The 26,441-nt window shown below is 50.5% G+C and overlaps 1 protein-coding gene across 2 annotated transcripts in view; it reads right to left on the reverse strand.

Moving 5' to 3' along the window:
- masp1 (mannan-binding lectin serine peptidase 1) overlaps positions 1-26,441 on the reverse strand; it is a 239,108-nt gene that overhangs the window by 56,498 nt on the left and 156,169 nt on the right. For both annotated transcript variants that reach the window (XM_038815774.1, XM_038815773.1), the window contains exons 9-10: positions 21,640-21,777; positions 18,779-18,853 (exon numbers count right to left, since the gene is read on the reverse strand). In XM_038815774.1, coding sequence (XP_038671702.1) covers positions 18,779-18,853; positions 21,640-21,777 — 213 coding nt within the window. The remainder of the gene's footprint in view (positions 1-18,778; positions 18,854-21,639; positions 21,778-26,441) is intronic.

Consider the following 26,441-nt stretch of genomic DNA (forward strand, 5'->3'; position numbering starts at 1 on the left):
ACACACTATCATTAATAAATAAAAACACAACAGTTAACATCAGTGCACAACGATATCATTCTGTACAATCGTCAGGTCAGATCTCAAAGCGATCAATAATTCCTGTCAGGATTTCTCCTCATTCAGCTTTTCAAAATAGAAAATATAAAGGATTGCAACATTCTTTCATTTTTCTTCAATGAATTTAGATCACAGAGGGATGTCCTTGTCAGTTAGATGATACGGGTGGACTAAGGGAGGTCGGGGTCACTTTGCTTGTCAGAAATAATAAATGACCAGCAAGAAAGGAAATAAAGAATCATCCGGAACAACGCGTGTGGATGCAGAGAAAGATCTAAACGACTATCTGATTATCTCACAGCACCAATGGAGGGAGACAGATTTGGGCAAATACTTGGAACAATTAAAGAACAGGAACTGAAAAGAATGATTGAGAAATTATAGTGAAAACAATAAACAATGTTGAAGATTGGTAAAAATGAGATCCTTAACTTAAATTTAACGGTTTGTAAAAGGACAAATATTGTCAAACTCTGAGACAAGAGAGCTCAAGAACTCAACAAAAAATAAATAAACTGGCCCAGAATAAATGAAAACAATAGGGGAGGGGGGGGGGAGGGTGAGGGGGGGAGGGGAAGGAGGGTGAGGAGGGTGAGGAGGGTGGGGAGGGTGAGGGGAGGGTGAGGGGGGGGGGAGGAGGGTGAGGAGGGTGGGGAGGCTGAGGGGAGGGTAAGGGTGGGGTTGAGGGGGGAGGGTCAGGTGGGTGGGGAGGGTGAGGGGGGAGGGTGAGGAGGGGGAGATGGGAGGGTGAGGGGGGAGGAGGGTCAGGAGGGTGGGAGGGTGAGGGGGGAAGGGTGAGGCTGAGGAGGGTGGGGAGGGTGAGGGGGAGGGGGAGGCTGAGGAGGGGGAGGGTGAGAGGGGGGATGGGACGGAGGGTTGAGGAGGGTGGGGAGGCTGAGGGGAGGGTGAGTTGAGGGGGGAGGGTCAGGTGGGTGGGGAGGGTTGAGGCTGAGGAGGGGGAGGGTGAGAGGGGGGAGGGTGAGGAGGGGGGAGATGGGGAGGGTGAGGGGGGAGGAGGGTAGGTGGGTGGGGAGGGTGAGGGGGAAAGGGTGAGGCTGAGGAGGGTGGGGAGGGTGAGGGGGAGGGGGAGGCTGAGGAGGGGGAGGGTGAGAGGGGGAGGGTGAGGAGGTGGGAGGGGAGGGTGAGGGGGAGGATGAGGAGGGGGAGGGAAAGAGGGAGAAATGGGATGGGTAAGGAGGAGAATAATGAGGGAGAGAAGGGAAAGGGGGAGGGGAGTGGTTGATAGGGGTGGAAGAGATTGGGGGGGAGAGGGAGCTGAGGGAGGGGGAGATGGAGGGAGGGGGAGATGGAGGGGGAGAGATGGAGGGAGGGGGAGATGGAGGGAGGGGGAGATGGAGGGAGGGGGAGACGGGGAGTAATGGAGGGGGAGGCCGGAGAGATGACAAGGGGAGGTGGGACGGGGGGGAGGGGGGTTGGGAGGGACATATATGGGGTTGAAGAGGAGATGGGGCAACGGGATGTGGGGGTGAGGAATGTGCAGTGGGGAAGTAGTTTTCTGGGAGAGTTAGCTGGATCTCTCTAGGGAGAGTTAGCTGGATCTCTCTGGGAGAGTTAGCCGGTTCTCTCTGGGGAGAGTTAGCGGATCTCTCTGGGAGAGTCGGCTGGATCTCTCTGGGTGAGTCAGCTGGATCTCTCTAGGAGAGTTAGCTGCATCTCTCTGGACAAAGAACAAAGAAAAGTACAGCACAGGAACAGGCCCTTCGGCCCTCCAAACCTGCGGCGAACATGCTGCCCGACTAAACTAAAAGCTTCTTCACTTCCTGGGATTAAGGGTTATGGTGTTCGAGCCGGAAAGTGGAGCTGAGTCCACAAAAGATCAGCCATGATCTCATTGAGTGGCGGAGCAGGCTCGAGGGGCCAGATGGCCTACTCCTGCTCCTAGTTCTTATGTTCTTATATTCCCATCCTATTCATGTATTTGCCAAGATGCCCCTTAAATGTCACTATCGTCCCTGCTTCCACCACCTCCTCCGGCAGCGAGTTCCAGGCACCCACTACCCTCTGTGTAAAAGAGTTGCCTCATACATCTCCTCTAAACCTTACCCCTCTTACCGTAAACCTATGCCCCCTAGTAATTGGCCCCTCTACCCTGGGAAAAGCCTCTAACTATCCACTCTGTCTATGCCCATTATAATTTTGTAGACACTCTATCAGGTCGCCCCTCAACCTCCATCGTTCCAGTGAGAACAAACTGAGATTATTCAAGTCTCCTCATAGCTAATGCCCTCCATACCAGGCAACATCCGGTAAATCTCTTCTGCACCCTCTCTAAAGCCTCCACATCCTTCTGGTAGTGTGGCGACCAGAATTGAACACTATACTCCAAGTGTGGCCTAACTAAGGTTCTATACAGCTGCAACATGACTTGCCAATTCTTATACTCAATGCCCCGGCCAATGAAGGCAAGCATGCCATATGCCTTCTTTACTATCATCTCCACCTGCGTTGCCCCTTTCAGTGACGTGTGGACCTGTACACCTAGATCTCTCTAACTGTTGTCATGTGAAAGTACCTTGAAGAATGAGTGTTTAAGAAATGTACCTTTAAGAAATGGGTGTTTATCAGTGATGTCAGAGTGTCGGTGGAGCTGGGCTATCTGCCAGCTTTTACTTTTGTTTTAGGCTGTTTGCTGCAGGGTGTGTTTTAGTTTCGTTTTCAGAGCTGGATAGCTGCAGTCACAGCCAAAAGGTGTGTGAGTCTCTCTCTCTCTGTGATTTTAAAGATTGTAAATTGATCCTTTGGTGATTTAAACTAATAACTGCTCTCAGTAGTGACTTTAACCTGATGTGCTTCTGTTTAAAGGGTTTTTTTTTTTAAGTCTTATGGATGTTAAAAGGACAGCTTAAGGATTACTTAGCGTTGTATTCTTGGGGGTTGTATTTGAATTGATGGTTGCTAAGATGTTCACTGTATGTTTTTAAAAAGGTTAACTTGAGTCATAGAATACACATTGTTTTGCTTTAAAAAATACTTTTCCATTTCTGCTGTACCACACCTGTAGAGTGGGCCATGTGCTCCCCATACCACAACTTATTAAAATTTGTGGTTCAGGTGAACTCCATGATACACTTTGGGGTTCTCTAAACCCCGGCCCATAACACTGTCAATACTCTTGAGGGTTCTACCATTCACTGTATATTCCCTACCTGCATTAGACCTTCCAAAATGCATTACCTCACATTTGTCCGGATTAAACTCCATCTGCCATCTCTCCGCCCAAGGGCAGCACGGTGGCCTAGTGGTTAGCACAACCGCCTCACGGCGTTGAGGTCCCAGGTTCGATCCCGGCTCTGGGTCACTGTCCGTGTGGAGTTTGCACATTCTCCCCGTGTCTGCGTGGGTTTCGCCCCCCACAACCCAAAGATGTGCAGGGTCGGTGGATTGGCCAGGCTAAATTGCCCCTTAATTGGAAAAAATAATTGGGTAATCTAAATTTATTAAAAAAAAATCTCTCCGCCCAAGTCTCCAAATGATCTAAACTGTGCTGTATCATCTGACAGTCCTCATCGCTATCAGCAATTCCACCAACCTTTGTGTCGTCTGCAAACTTACTAATCAGACCAGTTACATTTTCCTCCAAATCATTTATATATACTATGAACAGCAAAGGTCCCAGCACTGATCCCTGCGGAACACCACTAGTCACAGCCCTCCAATCAGAAAAACTCTTGCTAATTTGAAGGAATAACAGGAAGACAGAGTATTGGGCTAATGGTAAGGTTTTTGGTAGTGTGGATGAGCAGAGAGATCTCGGTGTCCATGTACATAGATCCCAGAAAGTTGCCACCCAGGTTGAGAGGGTTGTTAAGAAGGCGTACGGTGTGTTAGCTTTTATTGGTAGAGGGATTGAGTTTCGGAGCCATGAGGTCATGTTACAGCTGTACAAAACTCTGGTGCGGCCACATTTGGAGTATTGCGTTCAATTCTGGTCGCCGCATTATAGGAAGGATGTGGAAGCATTGGAAAGGGTGCAGAGGAGATTTACCAGGATGTTGCCTGGTATGGAGGGAAGATCTTATGAGGGAAGGCTGAGCGACTTGAGGCTGTTTTCGTTAGAAAGAAGAAGGTTAAGAGGTGACTTAATTGAGGCATACAAGATGATCAGAGGATTAAATAGGGTGGACAGTGAAAGCCTTTTTCCTCGGATGGTGATGTCTAGCATGAGGGGACATAGCTTGAATTGAGGGAAGATAGATATAGGACAGATGTCAGAGGTAGGTTCTTTACTCAGAGAGTAGTAAGGGTGTGGAATGCCCTGCCTGCAACAGTAGTGGACTCGCCAACACTAAATGCATTCAAATGGTCATTGTGTAGATGGGCTTTAGAGTGGTTTCACAGGTCAGCTCACATTGAGGGCCGAAGGGCCTGTACTGCGCTGTAATGTTCTATGCTCTATGATTTTCCTTTCACTGTACTGTCAGAATCAAACTAAAATCAAACTCACACCTGGTTATGGCTGGTGTAAATTAAGCTTTGGTTGATTGTCATGTTGGACATATCCTTCAAAGTGCTGAAGGGCAAGTTGCAAGACTAAGGCTTCTATTCAAAGGTGGAACACTTTCTTTGGCACAGGCGGAGTTTTCTGAAAAATACCACACCGGCCTCTCTATTCCTGCATCGTCGTCTTGTAGCAGCACTGCCCCTACCCCCAGGTCTCTGGCATCTGTGGCCATTTTAAATGGCCTGAAGTCCAGGCTGTCCATCAATCTGTCAAACCCTACAGTGTTTTCACTTGTTTCTGCAACATGCCCAACATGCACTGCATTTCAGTCTCGAACTGAACCAGTCTCTGTAGTTTTAGTCAGACGCATGTGGCGTTATTGGTTCAGAGTTTCTAATGTCCAAATCATGATTAGTTGATTAGTACCCCTGGTGTTTCCCTAAAACTCTTTTCTTTCAGTACCCTTATATATCTGTCTCTTTCTATCTCTCATGTAATGCTGTCAGTCTATTCTGATTGTCCAATGAACGTGTAATTTAAAAGGGTAAGTGATGGTAGGAGAACTCAAAGCCTTGATTTGCTCCTCTTGCTCCTTGTGGGAAGCTGGGAACATTCCCAGTGCTCGGGGCAATGTGCACAGGAAGTGTTTCCAGCTGCAGCTCCTGGAAGCCCGGGTTTCAGAGCTGGAGCAGCGGCTGGGGACACTGTGGAACATCTGCCAGTTGGAGAGCATCGTGGATAGCATGTATAGAGAGGTGGTCACACCGCAGTCTCAGACTCCACAGGCAGGAAGGGAATGGGCGACCACCAGGCAGAGAAAGAGTGTGAGGCAGGCAGTGCAGGATTCTCCTGTGGCCATTCCCCTGCAGAACAGATATACCGTTATGGATACTGTTGAGGGGAATGGCTTCTCAGGGGAAAACAGCAACAGCCAAATTCATTACACCACAGTTGGTTCTGCTGCAGAGGGGAGGAGTAAAAAGTGTGGGACGGCAATAGTTATGGGGGATTTGATTATAAGGAGAATAGACAGGTGTTTCTATGGCTGCAAATGAGACTCCAGGATGGTGTGTTGCCTACCTGGTTCTATGGTCAAGGATGTCTCAGAGCGGGTGCAGGACATTCTGGAGGGGGAGGTGAACAGCCAGTGGTCATGGTAACATTGGTACCAACGCATAGGTTAAAAAAGTGATGAGATCCTGAAAGCAGAATATCGGGAGTTAGGAAGAAAGTTGAGAAGTCGGACCTCACAAGGTAGTGATTACTACCGGTGCCACGTGCTAGTCAGAGTAGAAATAATAGGATATATCGGATGAATACGTGGCTGAAGAGATGGTGTCAGGGGGAGGGTTTCAGATTCCTGGGGCATTGGGACCGGTTCTGGGGGAGGTGGGACCTGTACAAACTGGACAGGTTACACCTGGGCAGGACTGGAACTGATGTCCCAGGGGGAGTATTTGCTAGAGTGGTTGGGGAGGGTTTAAACTAATGTGGCAGGACGATGGGAACCGATGTAAGGAGTTAAAGGAGGCGGAATCAATGACAAAACAAAAGATAGAAAGAGGAATAAGAAAAGTGATATGCAGAGAAACCAAGGGCCAGATTCAAACAGGGACACAGTGAAAAATATTGGGAGCGGGACTAGCCATGTTAAAAAGAAGAGTTTCAAGGCTCTGTGCCTTAACATGTGGAGCATTTGCAATAAAGCGGATGAACTAATCGCGCAAATAGACGTAAACGGGTATGATATAATCGAGATTGCAGAGACATAACTGCAGGGTGACCAGGGATGGAAACTGAATGTCCCAGGGGTATTCCGTATTTAGGAAGGACAGACAGAAAGGAAAATGTGTTGGTGTGGCACTGCTGGTTACAGAGGAAATTAACACAATAGTGAGAAAGGATATTAGCTCTGACAATGCGGAATCTGTATGGGTCGAGCTGAGAAACACCGAGGGGCAAAATGTGTTAGTGAGCATCGTATATAGACCCCCAAGCTGCAGTGGTGAGGTTTGGAATGGCATTAAACAGGAAACTAGAGACTCATGCAATAAAGGAACATCTGTAATTATGGGTGATTTTAATCTGGATATTGATTGGGTAAATCAAATTACAATGCCGTAGAGGAAGAATTCTTGGAGTGTATACAGGATGGTTATCTGGACTAATACATTGAGAAACCAACTAGTGAACTTTCTCTGGTGAGAAAGTAAATGAATGGAAATAAAAATGTGGTGAAGGTGGAGGAGAGAGTTCACAGTCTGAAGTTGTTGAACTCAATGTTAAGTCTGGAAGGCTGTAACGTGCCCAATCAGAAGATGCGCTACCTAACCAGAAAAAAGTGTTTCGCCCCTCGGATGGTGAGCAGGGAGGATCACCCGTCTGTGATTGCACGGGAAGACGGTATCCCGGAGGTAACGGTCCCTACGAAATGCTGACAGCACGAGTGAGGGGAAGATGAAATCATCCTGGAGTTTGTGGAACTGGCGGAGGATGATTCTTTGAATGTAGAGGCTGGTCGGGTGAAAAGTGAGGACAAGAGGGACCCTCTCCTGGTTCTGGGGAGGGTGATGAGGGGGTGGGGGCAGAGATGCAGGAGATGGATCAGACACAGCTCAGAGCCCTCTCGGCCACAGTTAGTGGGAAACCACGATTAAGGAAGATTGAAGACATGTCAGTAGCACCGTTTTGGAAAGTGGCATCGGAACAGATGCGATGGAGGCGAAGGACCTGGGAGAATGGGATGGAGTTCGTACCAGGTGTGGTTGTGAAGAGCTGAGTCAGGGTAGCTGTGGGAGTCAGTGGGCTTGTAATAGATATTATTGGACAGTCTATTCGCAGAAATGGGGATAGAGATCAAGGAAGAGAAGGAAAGTGTTGGAGATGGACCATAGAACCCCTAAGGTGCAGAACGAGGCCATTCAGGCCATTGAATCAGCACCAACGCTAACCCTACCTAGGCCCCCAACCTACTCCATAACCCAATAACTCCATCTATTAATTTGGACACTAAGGGCAATTTAACACGGCCATCTAACCCGCACATCTTTGGACTGTGGGAGGAAACCGGAGCACCCGGAGGAAACCCATACACACTCGGGGAGAAAGTGCAAATTCCGCACTGACAGTAGGGTGAGCAGACTCAATGGGCCAAATAGCCTCGTTCTGGACTATAGGGAGTCTATCTCCATCTGCAACATGGAATTGAACCCGGGACCATGGAGCTGTGGGGCAGCAATGTTAACCACTGCGCTACCCATGTGAAGGTGATAGATGGGTGGAGATTGGAAGCAAAATTAATCCATTTTTCCAGGTCCAGACGAAAACATGAAGTGGCACCGAGTCAGTCGTCGATGTACCGATAAGAGTTGTGGGATGGGGCCGGAGTAGGACTGGAACAAGGAATGTTCCACAGACTCCATAAAGAGACAGGAAAACTGGGATCCTTGTGGATAACCAGAGCGACACCTTTGGCTTGGAGGAAGTGAGACAGGTTAAAGGAGAAGTTGTTGAGAGAGAGAACAGGATCAATCAGACGGAGGAGAGTGTTGGTGATGGGCATTGTTCAGGCCCCTGTTCGAGGAAGGAATAGAGAGACCTCAGACCATCCTGCTGGGGAATGGAGACACCTCAGACCATCCTGGTGGGGAATGGAGAGACCTCAGACCATCCTGGTGGGGAATGGAGGTATAGAGGGATTGGCCATCCTGGTGGGGAATGGGGGTATAGAGGGATTGGACATCCTGGTGGGGAATGGGGGTATAGAGGGATTGGACATCCTGGTGGGGAATGGAGGTATAGAGGGATTGGACATCCTGGTGGGGAATGGGGATATAGAGGGATTGGACATCCTGGTAGGGAATGGGGATATAGAGGGATTGGACATCCTGGTGGGGAATGGAGGTATAGAGGGATTGGACATCCTGGTGGGGAATGGAGGTATAGAGGGATTGGACATCCTGGTGGGGAATGGGGGTATAGAGGGATTGGACATCCTGGTGGGGAATGGGGATATAGAGGGATTGGACATCCTGGTGGGGAATGGGGATATAGAGGGATTGGACATCCTGGTGGGGAATAGAGGGAGAGAGGGACTGGACATTTATGAGAAAAAGGGAGTGGTTAGGGCCGGGGCACTGGAAGTTGTTGATAAGATGTGGGACATCGGAAGAATACTGAATGTTGGGAAAGGAATGGACAAGAGGAGGGAGGATGGAGTCAGATAGGAAGAAATGAGTTTGGTGGGGCAGGAACAGGCTGTCACGATGGGCCAATGGGACAGTCCTGTTTGTGGATTTTGGGGAGGAGGTAGGAGCGGCTGTCCAGGTTTGCCGGGGGATTGGGTTGGGGTTGGCGGGGGGGGGAAAGAGAGTGTCCTGGGCGGGGGGTGTCCGGGGCGGGAGGGGAGGGGACCATCCTGTTTGTGGATTTTGGGGAGGAGGGAGGAGCGGGGTGTCTACTTTTATTGTAATTTTTTGTTGTTGTTGGTTGGAGAGATTCTCTCCATTTAACCTGTAGCTATTGTACACACTCCAATCAGACAACACCAGGTTAAAGTCCAACAGGTTTGTTTCAAACACGAGCTTTCGGAGCACGGCTCCTTCTTCAGGAGCCGTGCTCCGAAAGCTCGTGTTTGAAACAAACCTGTTGGACTTTAACCTGGTGTTGTAAGACTTCTTACTGTGCTCACCCCAGTCCAACGCCGGCATCTCCACATCATGGACACTCCAATCAGATCACCCTCATCGTCTGTTCCCAAAGCAAAAGCTGCAACCCATCTGATCTTTACCTGTAGCTGCAATCTCCAAAATCTAATATAAGAAAGACCATCAGACATAGGAGCAGAATTAGGCCACTTGGCCCATCGAGTCTGCTCCGCCATTCAATCATGGCTGATATTTTCTCATCCCCATTCTCCTGCCTTCTCCCCATAACCCCTGATCCCCTTATTAATCAGGAACCTATCTATCTCTGTCTTAAAGACACTCAGTGATTTGGCCTCCACAGCCTTCTGCGGCAAAGAGTTCCACAGATTCACCACCCTCTGGCTGAAGAAATTCCTCCTCATCTCTGTTTTAAAGGATCGTCCCTTTAGTCTGAGATGGTGCCCTCTGCTTCTAGTTTTTACTACAAGTGGAAACATCCTCTCCACGTTCATACTCCTTGCAGGGTCGGCACCGACCCACTTAGGCCCTCACTGCCACCCTATCCTCGTAACCCAATAACCCCTCCTAACCTTTTTGGACACTAAGGGCAATTTAGCATGGCCAATCCACCTAACCTGCACATCTTTGGACTGTGGGAGGAAACCGGAGCCCCCGGAGGAAACCCACGCAGACACGGGGAGAACGTGCAGACTCCGCACAGACAGTGACCCATGCCGTGAATAGAACCTGGGACCCAGGCGCTGCAAAGCAACAGTGCTAACCACTGTGTTACCGTGCTGCCCTCTTGACATGAATGCTAACATTGCATTTGCCTTCTTAACTGCCGACCGAACCTGCACGCTAACCTTATGAGAATCGTGAACAAGGACTCCCAAGTCCCTTTGTGCTTCTGATTCCCTCAGCATTTCCCCATTTAGAAAATAGTCTGTGTCTAAATTCCTCCTTCCAAAGTGCATAACCTCACACTTTTCCACATTGTATTCCATCTGGCTTCATTGCCCACTCTCCCAGCCTGTCCAAGTCCTTCTGCAGCCCGCCTGCTTCCTCATTGCTACCTGCCCCTCTACAGATCTTTGCATCATCTGCAAACTTAGCAACAGTGGCTTCAGTACCTTCTTCCAGATCATTTATGTATATTGTAAAAAGTTGTGGTCCCAGCACCAACCCCTGAGGCACACCACTAGTCACCGGCTGCCATCCTGAAAAAGACCCCTTTATCCCCACTCTCTGCCTTCTGCCAGTCAGCCAATCCTCTATCCATGCCAGGATCTTACCCTTAACACCATGGGCTATTAACTTAATTAATAAGCTCCTATGCGGCACCTTGTCAAAGGCCTTCTGGAAATCTAAATAAATCACATCCACTGGTTCTCCTTTGTCTAACTTCCTTGTTACTTCCTCAAAGAACGGCAACAGATGTGTCAGACATTGCCTCTCTTTGACAAAGCCGCCCGGTTTAGAATAACGAACAAAGAACAATACAGCACAGGAACAGGCCCTTCGGCCCTCCAAGCCGTACTGGTCATGATACCAAACCTTGCCAAAAATATCAGCACTTCCTTGTGCCGTATCGGGCTTTTCTCATTGGAGTGAAGGAGGATGAAAGGTGAGTTAATAGAGATTTATACTCGATGTCCTGGCCAATTAAGGCAAGTCACACGGGATCAGGGGTGAGCTGGCAAGGTGGATACAGAACTGGCTAGGTCACAGAAGGCAGAGAGTAGCAATAGAAGGGTGCTTTTCTGATTGGAGGGCTGTGACTAGTGGTGTTCCGCAGGGATCAGTGCTGGGACCTTTGCTGTTCGTAGTATATATAAATGATTTGGAGGAAAATGTAACTGGACTGATTAGTAAGTTTGCGGACGACACAAAGGTTGGTGGAATTGCGGATAGCGATGAGGACTGTCAGAGGATACAGCAGGATTTAGATAATTTGGAGACTTGGGTGGAGAGATGGCAGATGGAGTTTAATCCGGACAAATGTGAGGTAATGCATTTTGGAAGGTCTAATGCAGGTAGGGAATATACAGTGAATGGTAGAACCCTCAAGAGTATTGACAGTCAGAGAGATCTAGGTGTACAGGTCCACAGGTCACTGAAAGGGGCAACACAGGTGGAGAAGGTTGTCAAGAAGACATACGGCATGCTTGCCTTCATTGGCCGGGGCATTGAGTGTAAGAATTGGCAAGTCATGTTGCAGCTGTATAGAACCTTAGTTAGGCCACACTTGGAGTATAGTGTTCAATTCTGGTCGTCACACTACCAGAAGGATGTGGGGGCTTTGAAGAGGGTGCAGAAGAGATTTACCAGGATGTTGCCCGGTATGGAGGGCATTAGCTATGAGGAGAGGTTGGATAAACTCGGTTTGTTCTCACTGGAACGACGGAGGTTGAGGGACGACCTGATAGAGGTCTACAAAATTAAAAGGGACATAGACAGAGTGGATCGTCAGAGGCTTTTCCCCAGGGTAGAGGGGTCAATTACTAGGGGGCATAGGTTTAAGGTGCGAGGGGCAAGGTTTAGAGGAGATGTACGAGGCAAGTGTTTTCACACAGAGGGTAGTGGGTGCCTGGAACTCGCTGCCGGAGGAGGTGGTGGAAGCAGGGACGATAGTGACATTTAAGGGCATCTAGCAAATACACGAATAGGCTGGAAATAGAGGGATATGGACCCAGGAAGTGTAGAATATTTTAGTTTAGACGGGTAGCATGGTCAGCGCAGGCTTGGAGGGCCGAAGGGCCTGTTCTTGTGCTGTACTTTTCTTTGTTCTATTCTTGGAAGACAGGATTCTTGGAAGTGTGGAGGAACAGAGAGATCTTGGTGTCCATGTACATAGATCTCTCAAAGTTGCCACCCAGGTTGATAGGGTTGTTAAGAAGGCGTATGGTGTGTTGACTTTCATTAACAGGGAGATTGAGTTTAAGAGCTGCGAGGTTTTGCTGCAGCTTTATAAAACCCGAGTTAGCCCACACTTGGAATATTGTGTCCAGTTCTGGTCGCCTCATTATAGGAAGGATGTGGATGCTTTGGAGAGGGTTCAGAGGAGATTTACCAGGATGCTGCCTGGACTGGAGGGCATGTCTTATGAAGAAAGGTTGAGGGAGCTAGGGCTTTTCTCACTGGAGCGAAGAAGGCAGAGAGGTGACTAGACAGAGGTGTACAAGGTGATGAGAGACATGGATAGAGTGGATAGCCAGAGACTTTTCCCCAGGGTGGAAATGGCTGTCACGAGGGGACATAATTTTAAGGTGATTGGAGATGTCAGAGGGAGGTTCTTTACACAGAGAGTGGTGGGTGGGTGGAATGCACTGCCAGCAGAGGTGGTGGAGTCAGAGTCATTAGGGACATTTAAGCAACTCTTAGCCAAGCACATAGACAGCAGTAAATTGAAGGGGTGTAGGTTAGGTTGATCTTAGATTAGGATAAATGGTCGGCACAACATCGTGGGCTGAAGGGCCTGTACTGTTCTGTGTCCTAGTTGTATAGAACCTTGGTAAGGCTGTACTTGGAATATTGCGCACAATTCTGATCGTCACACTACCAGAAGGATGTGGAGGCTTTTGAGAGGGTGCAGAGGAGATTTACCATTTTGTTGTGTGGTCTGGGGGGTGTTAGCTAAATAGTCGGCACAACATCGTGAGCCTGTACTGTACTGTTCTATGTTCTATTCCGTATGCTTTCTTGACTACCTTACATGAATTATACTGCCACCTGGTGTACATGGATTATACTGCCACCTGGTGTACTTGAATTATACTGCCACCTGGTGTACATGAATTATACTGCCACCTGGTGTACATGAATTATACTGCCACCTGGTGTACATGAATTATACTGCCACCTGGTGTACTTGAATTATACTGCCACCTGGTGTACATGAATTATACTGCCACCTGGTGTACATGAATTATACTGCCACCTGGTGTACATGGATTATACTGCCACCTGGTGTACATGAATTATACTGCCACCTGGTGTACATGGATTATACTGCCACCTGGTGTACATGAATTATACTGCCACCTGGTGTACATGGATTATACTGCCACCTGGTGTACATGAATTATACTGCCACCTGGTGTACATGGATTATACTGCCACCTGGTGTACATGAATTATACTGCCACCTGGTGTACATGGATTATACTGCCACCTGGTGTACATGAATTATACTGCCACCTGGTGTACATGAATTATACTGCCACCTGGTGTACGTGGATTGTTCATTTCTTTAATTATTTCATTGGATGTGTGCATCACTGGCTCGGCCAGCATTTGCTACCCATCCCTAGTTGTCCTTGAGCTACCTTCTTGAACCACTGCAGTCCATGGGATGTAGATGCACCCACTGTGCTGTAAGAGAGGAGTTCCAGGATTTTCACCCAGGTCAGGATGGTGAATGACTTGGAGGGGAATGTGCAAGGAGTGGGGCTTCTCAAAACTCTCCTGCTCTTGACAATCGAGGTGGTCATGGACTTCAATGTCCATCACCAAGTGAGGCTCAGTAATACCACCACAGACCAAGCTGGCTGGGTCCTAAAGGACAATAGCTGTTACACTGGGACTGCAGCAGGTGGTGAGGGAACCAACAAGAGGGATAAACACACTTGACCTCATCCTCACCAATCTGCCTGATACAGATACATCTGTCCATGACGTATCGATGGGAGTATCTGTTTTCAGTGCAATAAGGGTCATAAACAGTCACACTGCCACACCCACGAAAACACACACATTATAAAAAGCAGCAAATCACGGCACCGGTCAACAAAGTGGTGAAGATTGAGACCAGGGTCGGGTTTCTCTGTCCCGCCGCACCCGATTTCTGGTTCAGCAAAACGTTGGGATTCTCCGTCACGCCGGCTGGCCAATGGGGTTTCCCATTGTAGGGCAGTCCCACGCCGCCGGGAAACCCCCGGACTGCTGGCAAAACGCAGCATCCGGCCGGCGGAGAATCCAGCCTGTGCTTTCTGAAACAGATTGAACGTGGTCAGAGTGAGCAGAACAGCCCTGATCGGGAAAGCCTCACAGGAAATGGAAGATCACTAAAGATGGAGGTCAACACCAGGGCATCGGTCACAGTTGAAAAAATGAATGAAAATGGCTTATTGTCACAAGTAGGCTTCAAATGAAGTTACTGTGAAAAGCCCCTAGTCACCACATTCCGGCGCCTGTTCGGGGAGGCTGTTATGGGAATCGAACCGTGCTGCTGGCCTGCTTGGTCTGCTTTCAAAGCCAGCGATTTAGCCCTGTGCTAAACAGCTGTGAGTGAATAAATGTTTACATTTCTTTGAGGAGGAGTTCAGTCTTTGGAGTTGAGACAACAGCCAAGGTGGCGACTTGGGGGAGACCCTAAAACCATCGGGAACAATCGCGACCCCAGAGTCATACCAGCAACAACGGATGAACGGACATCGCGTGACAATCACCAGGCAGGAATGTTCCCTTCCAGTCGGGGAACACTTCAGCAGTCAAGGGCATTCAGCCTCGGATTTCCGGGTAAGCGTTCTCCAAGGCAGCCTTCAGGACGCGCGACAACGCAGAATACCCGAGCAGAAACTTATACCAAGTTCCGCACGCATGAGTGCGGCCTCAACCGGCATTACATTCACCCCCCCCACCATCTAGCCTGGGCTTGCAAAATCTGACCAACTGTCCTGGTTTGAGACAATTCACACCTCTTTAACCTGGGGTTACCCCTATCTCTGGATCTATAAAGATTTAATTAGCTGCAAAAGCTCGCATTCTAAGTATCGTCTGGCATCTTTGACTTTGTCTATATACGTGTTTGTGGAACCCACCTCATCATTCGCCTGAGGAAGGAGCTGCGCTCTGAAAGCCAGCGATTCGAAATAAACATGTTGGACTGTAACCTGGTGGTGTAAGACTTCTTCCTGTATTAAAGTATTGAGTGGTTGGGTGGCACAGTGGTTAGCACTGCTGCCTTACAGCTCCAGGGACCCAGGTTCAATTCCGGCCTCAGGTGACTGACTGTGTGGAGTTTGCACATTTTCCACGTGTCTGAGTGGGTTTCCTCCGGGTGCTCTGGTTTTCCTCCCACAGTCCAAAGATGTAATTGGATTGGCCATGATCAATTGTCCCTTAATGTACAGGGATTTGCAGGTTAGGTGGGGTTACAGGGATAGGGTGGGGGAGTGGGCCTGGGTAGCTCTTTCAGAGGGTCAGTACAGACTCAATGGGCTGAATAGCCTCCATCTGCAGCACTGTAGGGATTCTATGACTATAAAGCTGGACAGCTCTGTTAGAATATGCAAGAAGTGCACTTTCCAAGCGAGTGAGGTCACTTATCCAGGGTTCAAAGTTGACTCAAAAGGCTTTGAAAACAAGGTGGGAAGCAGAGAAATCCAGGCACTTGAGACCCTGGCAGAATTAAAGTCCTTCTCAAGGATAATAAATTACGATGGTCATTTTATTCCCCAACTAGAAACAACACCGGGGCCAAAACCTTTGCCCTTGAGAAAACATCAGCGTTGTTATTGGAAGTAGCCACAGGAACAGACCCCCCAACACGTAAAACACACCCTACAGTCACTGTCTATTGGCTTAACCCAAGAAAGCCCATCACTCTGACCTGAGATGATAGGCTATATGTGAGAGGGCAGTTCCTGCGATGCTTCACCCTATGGATGGGACAGTTCCTGCGATGCTTCACCCTATGGATGGGACAGTTCCTGCGATGCTTCATAAGAACTAGGAGCAGGAGTCGGCCATCTGGCCCCTCGAGCCTGCTCCGCCATTCAATGAGATCATGGCTGATCTTTTGTGGACTCAGCTCCACTTTCCGGCCCGAACACCATAACCCTTAATCCCTTTATTCTTCAAAAAACTATGGGCGCGATTCTCCGCCGGCTCCAAAAATCGCGGAGGCCGTCGTGAACCTTGGGGCCCGCTCCTCGCAGCTAATTCACCCCCACCCGGGGGGCTAGGAGCGGGCCCCCGTCGTTCCCGGCCACCACCTCGGCCGCCGGAAATGTCGCCCGAACGGCGCTTCGCGGATGACATCAGAGCGCAGACGGCGCGAAACCTGCCGTCTTTCTCCACCGCCACCCGGCAAGACGTAGCGGCTTGCTTTTGCCGGGCGGCGGAGGGGAAAGAGTGCGTCTGTTTTAGACGCTGGCCCGACAATCGGTGGGTACCGATCGCAGGCCTGTCCCCTCCCGAGCACAGTCGTGCTGCTCCCGTCCCAATTGGGCCTCTAGATGCCCCAAACGGGCATCCGGCGCCCGTTTCACGAATGCAGCGACCAGGTGTGGTTGCTGCCGTGGTGAAACGGGCGTGAAGGGCCGGCCGCTCGGCCCATCGGGCTCGGAGAATCACCGAGCGCCGTGAAAAACGTCGAGCGGCGATATTTCCGAGGGGAGGGGAGAATCGCGGGGGCGCCGGGGGGGCGTAAAAAATGTCGGGAGGCCCTCCCACGATTCTCGCACGCCACGTGGGGAGCGGAGAATTCCGCGCTATGTATCTTTCCCTTGAAAACATGTAATGAAGGAGCCTCAACTGCTTCACTGGGCAAGGAATTCCATAGATTCACAACCCTTTGGGTGAAGAAGTTCCTTCTAAACTCAGTCCTAAATCTACTTCCCCTTATTTTGAGGCTATGCCCCCTAGTTCTGCTGTCACCCGCCAGTGGAAACAACCTGCCCGCATCTATCCTATCTATTCCCTTCATAATTTTATATGTTTCTATAAGATCCCCCCGCATCCTTCCAAATTCCAACGAGTACAGTCCCAGTCTACTCAACCTCTCCTCATAATCCAACCCCTTCAGCTCTGGGATTAACCTAGTGAATCTCCTCTGCACACCCTCCAGCGCCAGTACGTCCTTTCTCAAGTAAGGAGACCAAAACTGAACACAATACTCCAGGTGTGGCCTCACTAACACCTTATACAATTGCAGCATAACCTCCCTAGTCTTAAACTCCATCCCTCTAGCAATGAAGGACAAAATTCCATTTGCCTTCTTAATCACCTGTTGCACTTGTAAACCAAATTTTTGCAACTCATGCACTAGCAAACCCAGGTCTCTCTGCACAGCGGCATGCTTTAATATTTTATCATTTAAATAATAATCCCGTTTGCTGTTATTCCTACCAAAATGGATAACCTCACATTTGTCAACATTGTATTCCATCTGCCAGACCCTAGCCCATTCACTTAACCTATCCAAATCCCTCTGCAGACTTCCAGTATCCTCTGCACTTTTCGCTTTACCTCTCATCTTAGTGTCATCTGCAAACTTGGACACATTGCCCTTGGTCCCCAACTCCAAATCATCAATGTAAATTGTGATCAATTGTGGGCCCAACACGGATCCCTGAGGGACACCACTAGCTACTGATTGCCAACCAGAGAAACACCCATTAATCCGCACTCTTTGCTTTCTATTAATTAACCAATCCTCTATCCATGCTACTACTTTACCCTTAATGCCATGCATCTTTATCTTATGCAGCAACCTTTGTGTGGCACCTTGTCAAAGGCTTTCTGGAAATCCAGATATACCACATCCATTGGCTCCCCGTTATCTACTGCACTGGTAATGTCCTCAAAAAATTCCACTAAATTAGTTAGGCATGACCTGCCCTTTATGAACCCATGCTGCGTCTGCCCAATGGGACAATTTCTATCCAGATGCCTCGCTATTTCTTCCTTGCAGTACTGAGGGAGTGCCGCACTGTCAGAGGGTCAGTACTGAGGGAGTGCTGCACTGTCAGAGGGTCAGTACTGAAGGAGAGTTGCACTGTCAGAGGGTCACTACTGAGGGAGCGCCGCACTGTCAGAGTCAGTACTGAGGGAGTGCCGCACTGTCAGAGGGTCAGTACTGAGGGAGTGCCGCATTGTCAGAGGGTCAGTACTGAGGGAGTGCTGCACTGTCAGAGGGTCAGTACTGAGGGAGTGCCGCACTGTCAGAGGGTCAGTACTGAGGGAGTGCCGCACTGTCAGAGGGTCAGTGCCACACTGTCAGAGGGTGAGTACTGAGGGAGTGCTACTGTCAGAGGGTCAGTACTGAGGGAGTGCTGCACTGTCAGAGGGTGAGTACTGAGGGAGTGCCGCACTGTCAGAGGGTCAGTACTGAGGGAGTGCCACACTGTCAGAGGGTCAGTACTGAGGGAGTGCCGCACTGTCAGAGGGTCAGTACTGAGGGAGTGCTGCACTGTCAGAGGATCAGACCCCCTGAATTCCTATTCTAACGGCCTTCTTATCTAACGTTGGATTGTGGTTGACACACATGTAACATGCATTTGGAAATAGTCCATTCGCTATTGCCCTGTAATCGGGCAGTTTACAGTCAAACTAAATTTATAATAATAATAATAATAATCACTTATTGTCACAAGTCTGTTTCAATGGAGTTACTATGAAAAGCCTCTAATCGCTACATTCCTGCGCCTGTTCGGGGAGGCCGGTACAGGAATTGAACCCACGCTGCTGACACTGTTCTGCATTGCAACCCAGCTGTTTAGCCCACTGGGCTAAACCAGCCCCTCAATCAGTTCAACATCAGAGAGATCCCAGAAAAGCAAAAACAGTCATGTCGGCATTTCCATCTTCCATCTTTCAGACTTACCTGGTTGACAGGTGGGGAGGTCAGTGCCCAGCTCGTCATTCACCCAAAACCCGTTCTCCATACAGGTGTATGTAGCTGGCAAGGAAGGTTCAGTTATCAGAAAGGAGGTCGAAGGTGATGCAAGAACAAGAAATACAGACAAAAACCTCTTTGACTGAGCAGAAACGTAACAGTTATACACAATTTACAAAACACATTCTCCAATAAAGATTAATATCCTCCCCGTCTAATCCCACTCGCCCCTCACTCCCCGCACCCTTTAATATAAGAACATAAGAACATAAGAACTAGGAGCAGGAGTCCGCTATCTGGCCCCTCGAGCCTGCTCCGCCATTCAATGAGATCATGGCTGATCTTTTGTGGACTCAGCTCCACTTTCCGGCCCGAACACCATAACCCTTAATCCCTTTATTCTTCAAAAAACTATCTATCTTTATCTTGAAAACATTTAATGAAGGAGCATCAACTGCTTCACTGGGCAAGTAATTCCATAGATTCACAACCCTTTGGGTGAAGAAGTTCCTCCTAAACTCAGTCCTAAATCTACTTCCCCTTATTTTGAGGCTATGCCCCCTAGTTCTGCTTTCACCCGCCAGTGGAAACAACCTGCCCGCATCTATCCTATCTATTCCCTTCATAATTTTATATGTTTCTATAAGATCCCACCTCATCCTTCTAAATTCCAATGAGTACAGTCCCAGTCTACTCAACCTCTCCTCATACTCCAACCCCTTCAGCTCTGGGATTAACCTAGTGAATCTCCTCTGCACACCCTCCAGTGCCAGTATGTCCTTTCTCAAGTAAGGAGACCAAAACTGAACACAATACTCCAGGTGTGGCCTCACTAACACCTTATACAATTGCAGCATAACCTCCCTAGTCTTAAACTCCATCCCTCTAGCAATGGAGGACAAAATTCCATTTGCCTTCTTAATCACCTGTTGCACCTGTAAACCAACCTTCTGTGACTCATGCACTAGCACACCCAAGTCTCTCTGCACAGCAGCATGTTATAATATTTTATCGTTTAAATAATATTCTGTTTGCTGTTATTACTATCAAAATGGATAACCTCACATTTGTCAACATTGTATTCCATTTGCCAGACCCTAGCCCATTCACTTAATCTATCCAAATCCCTCTGCAGACTTCCAGTATCCTCTGCACTTTTCACTTTACCTCTCATCTTAGTGTCATCTGCAAACTTGGACACATTGCCCTTGGTCCCCAACTCCAAATCATCTATGTAAATTGTGAACAATTGTTGGCCCAACACGGATCTCCGAGGGACACCACTAGCTACTGATTGCCAACCAGAGAAACACCCATTTATCCCCACTCTTTGCTTTCTATTAATTAACCATTCCTCTATCCTCCCCAATCTTCCCCACACCCTTTAATATCCCACCCAGTCTAATCCTACTCTCCCCCTCATTCCCCGCACCCTTCAATATCCCACCCAGTCTAATCCCACTCTCCCCTCACTCCCCGCACCATTTAATATCCCACCCAGTCTAATCCTACTCTCCCCCTCACTCCCCGCACCCTTTAATATTCTACCCAGTCTAATCCCACTCTCCTCCCTCACTCCCCACACTCTTTAATATCCCACCCAGTCTAATCCCACTCTCCCCTCACTCCCCACACCCTTTAATATCCCACCCAGTCTAATCACACTCTCCCCTCACTCCCCACACCCTTTAATATCCCACCCAGTCTAACCCTCTCTCCCCACCTCACTCCCGCACCCTTTAATATCCCACCCAGTCTAATCTCATTCTCCCCTCACTCCCCGCACCCTTTAATATCCCACCCAGTCTAATCCCACTCCCCCTCACTCCCCGCACCCTTTAATATCCCACCCAGTCTAATCCCACTCTCCCCGCACACTTTAATATACCACCCAGTCTAATCCCACTCTCCCCCTCACTCCCGCACCCTTTAATATCCCACCCAGTCTAATCCCACTCTCCCCCTCACTCCCCGCACCCTTTAATATCCCACCCAGTCTAATCCCACTCTCCCCCTCACTCCCCAAAACCCTTTAATATCCCACCCAGTCTAATCCCATACTCCCCCTCACTCCCCGCACCCTTTAATATCCCACCCAGTCTAATCCCACTCTCCCCCTCACTCCCCGCACCCTTTAATATCCCACCCAGTCTAATCCCACTGTCCCCCTCACTCCCCGCACCCTTTAATATCCCACCCAGTCTAATCCCTCTCTCCCCCCTCACTCCCCACACCCTTTAATATCCCACCCAGTCCAATCCCACTCTCCCCCTCACTCTCCGCACCCTTTAATATCCCACCCAGTCTAATCCACTCTCCCCTCACTCCCCACACCCTTTAATATCCCACCCAGTCTAATCCCACTCTCCCCCTCACTCCCCTCACCGTTTAATATCCCACCCAGTCTAATCCCACTCTCCCCCTCACTCCCCACACCCTTTAATATCCCACCCAGTCTAATCCCACTCTCCCCCTCACTCTCCGCACCCTTTAATATCCCACCCAGTCCAATCCCACTCTCTGGCATGTGACAGATATTGGTGGGATTCTCCATCCCACAGCCGGCCAATGGCGTTTCCCATTGTGGCCACCCCCACGCCGTTGGGATATCGCGAGGGTGGGTGCGCTGCCAGCGAAGGGGTGGGGGGGGTTTCCCGCTGAGGAATTGCCACAAAGTTTAGTTCTTTGCTGGAACTTTCTCAGGTGGAACTGAATTTGGAGGAGGGGTTGGTTGAAAATGTGTAACTTTGAGGATAGTCCGTCACCCACTCCCCCATTTCTCATCCCGGGATTATATATCCCACATTTGAGTTTGAAATCAGTGTCTGAGTGTAAACTGATCCACTTACTGTTCAGCTCTGGTTCCATCTGATAATATAGAGCAGGGCAAGAATATTCAATGCGGCTCCTGAACAGTGTGAGGTTGGCTTTCGAATGGAATGTGACGAATCCATCAACCACGAGGCGCGGGGTGCCACAGTCTATCACTGGAAATAGAGAATAGAACCTCCAGCAAATTCAAACACCTCAAATAATCTCAGTGCTCACAATAAATCACTGATGTTACATTTGATGGGTTAGAACAGAGCCCGCCTCGCATTCCACAACCACATCCCAGCACCTCTCCCAAACATATTCCTGCCAAAGAGTCACCGCACACCAACCTTCCTGCACCCACACTCGATAACGTTGACCCTTTCCTTTCCCCAGCCTCTCTCCGACAGAGGCTGAATTTGATTGGGGAGGTGTGTAACTTTGAAAGGCTAATTCAAGAAAAAGTAATTCGCCAAACGGAACACAACCAACATATAAATGCTGCACTGTCAGAGGGTCAGTACTGAGGGAGCCCCGCACTGTCAGAGAGTCGGTACTGAGGGAGCGCCGCACTGTCAGAGGGTCAGTACTGAGGGAGTGCCGCACTGACAGAGGGTCAGTACTGAGGGAGCGCCGCACTGTCAGAGGGTCAGTACTGAGGGAGCCCCGCACTGTCAGAGAGTCGGTACTGAGGGAGTGCTGCACTGTCAGAGGGTCAGTACTGAGGGAGTGCCGCACTGTCAGAGGGTCAGTACTGAGGGAGTGCCGCACTGTCAGAGGGTCAGTACTGAGGGAGTGCCGCACTGTCAGAGGGTCAGTACTGAGGGAGTGCCGCACTGTCAGAGGGTCAGTACTGAGGGAGTGCTGCACTGTCAGAGGGTCAGTACTGAGGGAGTGCCTCACTGTCAGAGGGTCAGTACTGAGGGAGTGCTGCACTGTCAGAGGGTCAGTACTGAGGGAGTGCTGCACTGTCAGAGGGTCAGTACTGAGGGAGTGCTGCACTGTCAGAGGGTCAGTACTGAGGGAGTGCCGCACTGTCAGAGGGTCAGTACTGAGGGAGTGCCGCACTGTCAGAGGGTCAGTACTGAGGGAGTGCTGCACTGTCAGAGGGTCAGTACTGAGGGAGCCCCGCACTGTCAGAGAGTCGGTACTGAGGGAGTGCTGCACTGTCAGAGGGTCAGTACTGAGGGAGTGCCGCACTGTCAGAGGGTCAGTACTGAGGGAGTGCCGCACTGTCAGAGGGTCAGTAGGGAGTGCTGCACTGTCAGAGGGTCAGTACTGAGGGAGTGCTGCACTGTCAGAGGGTCAGTACTGAGGGAGTGCCGCACTGTCAGAGGGTCAGTACTGAGGGAGTGCCGCACTGTCAGAGGGTCAGTACTGAGGGAGTGCCGCACTGTCAGAGGGTCAGTACTGAGGGAGTGCTGCACTGTCAGAGGGTCAGTACTGAGGGAGTGCTGCACTGTCAGAGGGTCAGTACTGAGGGAGTGCTGCACTGTCAGAGGGTCAGTACTGAGGGAGTGCTGCACTGTCAGAGGGTCAGTACTGAGGGAGTGCCGCACTGTCAGAGGGTCAGTACTGAGGGAGTGCCGCACTGTCAGAGGGTCAGTACTGAGGGAGTGCTGCACTGTCAGAGGGTCAGTACTGAGGGAGTGCTGCACTGTCAGAGGGTCAGTACTGAGGGAGCCGCACTGTCAGAGGGTCAGTACTGAGGGAGTGCTGCACTGTCAGAGGGTCAGTACTGAGGGAGTGCTGCACTGTCAGAGGGTCAGTACTGAGGGAGTGCTGCACTGTCAGAGGGTCAGTACTGAGGGAGCCCCGCACTGTCAGAGGGTCAGTACTGAGGGAGAGCCGCCTGTCAGAGGGTCAGTACTGAGGGAGCGCTGCACTGTCAGAGGGTCAGTACTGAGGGAGTGCTGCACTGTCAGAGGGTCAGTACTGAGGGAGTGCCGCACTGTCAGAGGGTTAGTACTGAGGGAGTGCTGCACTGTCAGAGGGTCAGTACTGAGGGAGTGCTGCACTGTCAGAGGGTCAGTACTGAGGGAGTGCCGCACTGTCAGAGGGTCAGTACTGAGGGAGTGCCGCACTGTCAGAGGGTCAGTACTGAGGGAATGCTGCACTGTCAGAGGGTCAGTACTGAGGGAGTGCCGCACTGTCAGAGGGTCAGTACTGAGGGAGTGTCGCACTGTCAGAGGGTCAGTACTGAGGGAGTGCTGCACTGTCAGAGGGTCAGTACTGAGGGAGCCCCGCACTGTCAGAGGGTCAGTACTGAGGGAGTGCTGCACTGTCAGAGGGTCTGTACTGAGGGAGTGCCGCACTGTCAGAGGGTCAGTACTGAGGGAATGCCGCACTGTCAGAGGGTCAGTACTGAGGGAGTGCCGCACTGTCAGAGGGTCAGTACTGAGGGAGTGCCGCACTGTCAGAGGGTCAGTACTGAGGGAGTGCTGGACTGTCAGAGGGTCAGTACTGAGGGAGTGCTACACTGTCAGAGGGTCAGTACTGAGGGAGTGCTGCACTGTCAGAGGGTCAGTACTGAGGGAGTGCTGCACTGTCAGAGGGTCAGTACTGAGGGAGTGCCGCACTGTCAGAGGGTCAGTACTGAGGGAATGCCGCACTGTCAGAGGGTCAGTACTGAGGGAGTGCTGGACTGTCAGAGGGTCAGTACTGAGGGAGTGCTACACTGTCAGAGGGTCAGTACTGAGGGAGTGCTGCACTGTCAGAGGGTCAGTACTGAGGGAGTGCCGCACTGTCAGAGGGTCAGTACTGAGGGAGTGTCGCACTGTCAGAGGGTCAGTACTGAGGGAGTGCTGCACTGTCAGAGGGTCAGTACTGAGGGAGCCCCGCACTGTCAGAGGGTCAGTACTGAGGGAGTGCTGCACTGTCAGAGGGTCTGTACTGAGGGAGTGCCGCACTGTCAGAGGGTCAGTACTGAGGGAATGCCGCACTGTCAGAGGGTCAGTACTGAGGGAGTGCTGGACTGTCAGAGGGTCAGTACTGAGGGAGTGCTACACTGTCAGAGGGTCAGTACTGAGGGAGTGCTGCACTGTCAGAGGGTCAGTACTGAGGGAGTGCCGCACTGTCAGAGGGTCAGTACTGAGGGAGTGCTGCACTGTCAGAGGGTCAGTACTGAGGGAGCCCCGCACTGTCAGAGGGTCAGTACTGAGGGAGTGCCACACATTCAGATGGTCAGTGCTGAGGGAGTGCTGCACTGTCAGAGGGTCAGTACTGAGGGAGTGCCGCACTATGTCCAAAATAACGGTTAGGTGAGATTACTGCGTTACGGGGATGTGGTGAAGGCGTGTGCTAAGGGAGCTCTTTCGATGAGCCGGTGCATAGATGGGCTGAATGGCCCCTTTCTGCACTGTAAATTCTATGAACACCAGGAACATCGCCTTCATCAACCTGACCAAAGCATTGACTCAGTAAATCGCCAGATTCTGCGGATTGTGCTCTGAAGATTTGGATGTCCAAGAAATGTTCTCCCAGTCCCACCGTTGCTTTGCGGCGATATGACTGCAACTGTGTCGAGTGGGAGATTTGAAACATTCAAAATCCAGACTGGCCATAAAAGCCCCGATACAATTTACCATCTACTGACTGTGGCCATTCACCTCAAAGATCAAATATCCTCTGGTGTGAATATTAACTACCATCCAGATGGAAAACTCTTTAACCTCAGTCATCCCCATGTCAGAACGACACTGACCATCATCGACAGATACCATCTACAGTTTGTCAATGATCCTGGGTCATTGTCAATTCTGAGGATGATCATTCACATTTCGACCACAATTTGCTTATTTCCTCATTTCTGACCCAATTTTATCCTGTCCCCAGCAACCTGCTCCGTTCCTGCAGCAACCTGCTCTGCTCCATTCCTGCAGCAACCTGCTCCATTCCTGCAGCAACCTGCTCCGTTCCTGCAGCAACCTGCTCCGTTCCTGCAGCAACCTGCTCCGTTCCTGCAGCAACCTGCTCCGTTCCTGCAGCAACCTGCTCCGTTCCTGCAGCAACCTGCTCTGCTCCGTTCCTGCAGCAACCTGCTCCGTTCCTGCAGCAACCTGCTCCGTTCCTGCAGCAACCTGCTCCGTTCCTGCAGCAACCTGCTCCGTTCCTGCAGCAACCTGCTCCGTTCCTGCAGCAACCTGCTCCGTTCCTGCAGCAACCTGCTCCGTTCCTGCAGCAACCTGCTCCGTTCCTGCAGCAACCTGCTCTGCTCCATTCCTGCAGCAACCTGCTCCGTTCCTGCAGCAACCTGCTCCGTTCCTGCAGCAACCTGCTCCGTTCCTGCAGCAACCTGCTCCGTTCCTGCAGCAACCTGCTCCGTTCCTGCAGCAACCTGCTCCGTTCCTGCAGCAACCTGCTCCGTTCCTGCAGCAACCTGCTCCGTTCCTGCAGCAACCTGCTCCATTCCTGCAGCAACCTGCTCTGCTCCGTTCCTGCAGCAACCTGCTCCGTTCCTGCAGCAACCTGCTCCGTTCCTGCAGCAACCTGCTCCGTTCCTGCAGCAACCTGCTCTGCTCCGTTCCTGCAGCAACCTGCTCCGTTCCTGCAGCAACCTGCTCCGTTCCTGCAGCAACCTGCTCTGCTCCGTTCCTGCAGCAACCTGCTCTGCTCCATTCTTGCAGCAACCTGCTCCATTCCTGCAGCAACCTGCTCCGTTGCTGCAGCAACCTGCTCCGTTCCTGCAGCAACCTGCTCCGTTCCTGCAGCAACCTGCTCCGTTCCTGCAGCAACCTGCTCCGTTCCTGCAGCAACCTGCTCCGTTCCTGCAGCAACCTGCTCCGTTCCTGCAGCAACCTGCTCCGTTCCTGCAGCAACCTGCTCCGTTCCTGCAGCA

Source organism: Scyliorhinus canicula, chromosome 13, assembly GCF_902713615.1.
Source record: "Scyliorhinus canicula chromosome 13, sScyCan1.1, whole genome shotgun sequence".
In the NCBI taxonomy this organism is placed as follows: domain Eukaryota; kingdom Metazoa; phylum Chordata; class Chondrichthyes; order Carcharhiniformes; family Scyliorhinidae; genus Scyliorhinus; species Scyliorhinus canicula.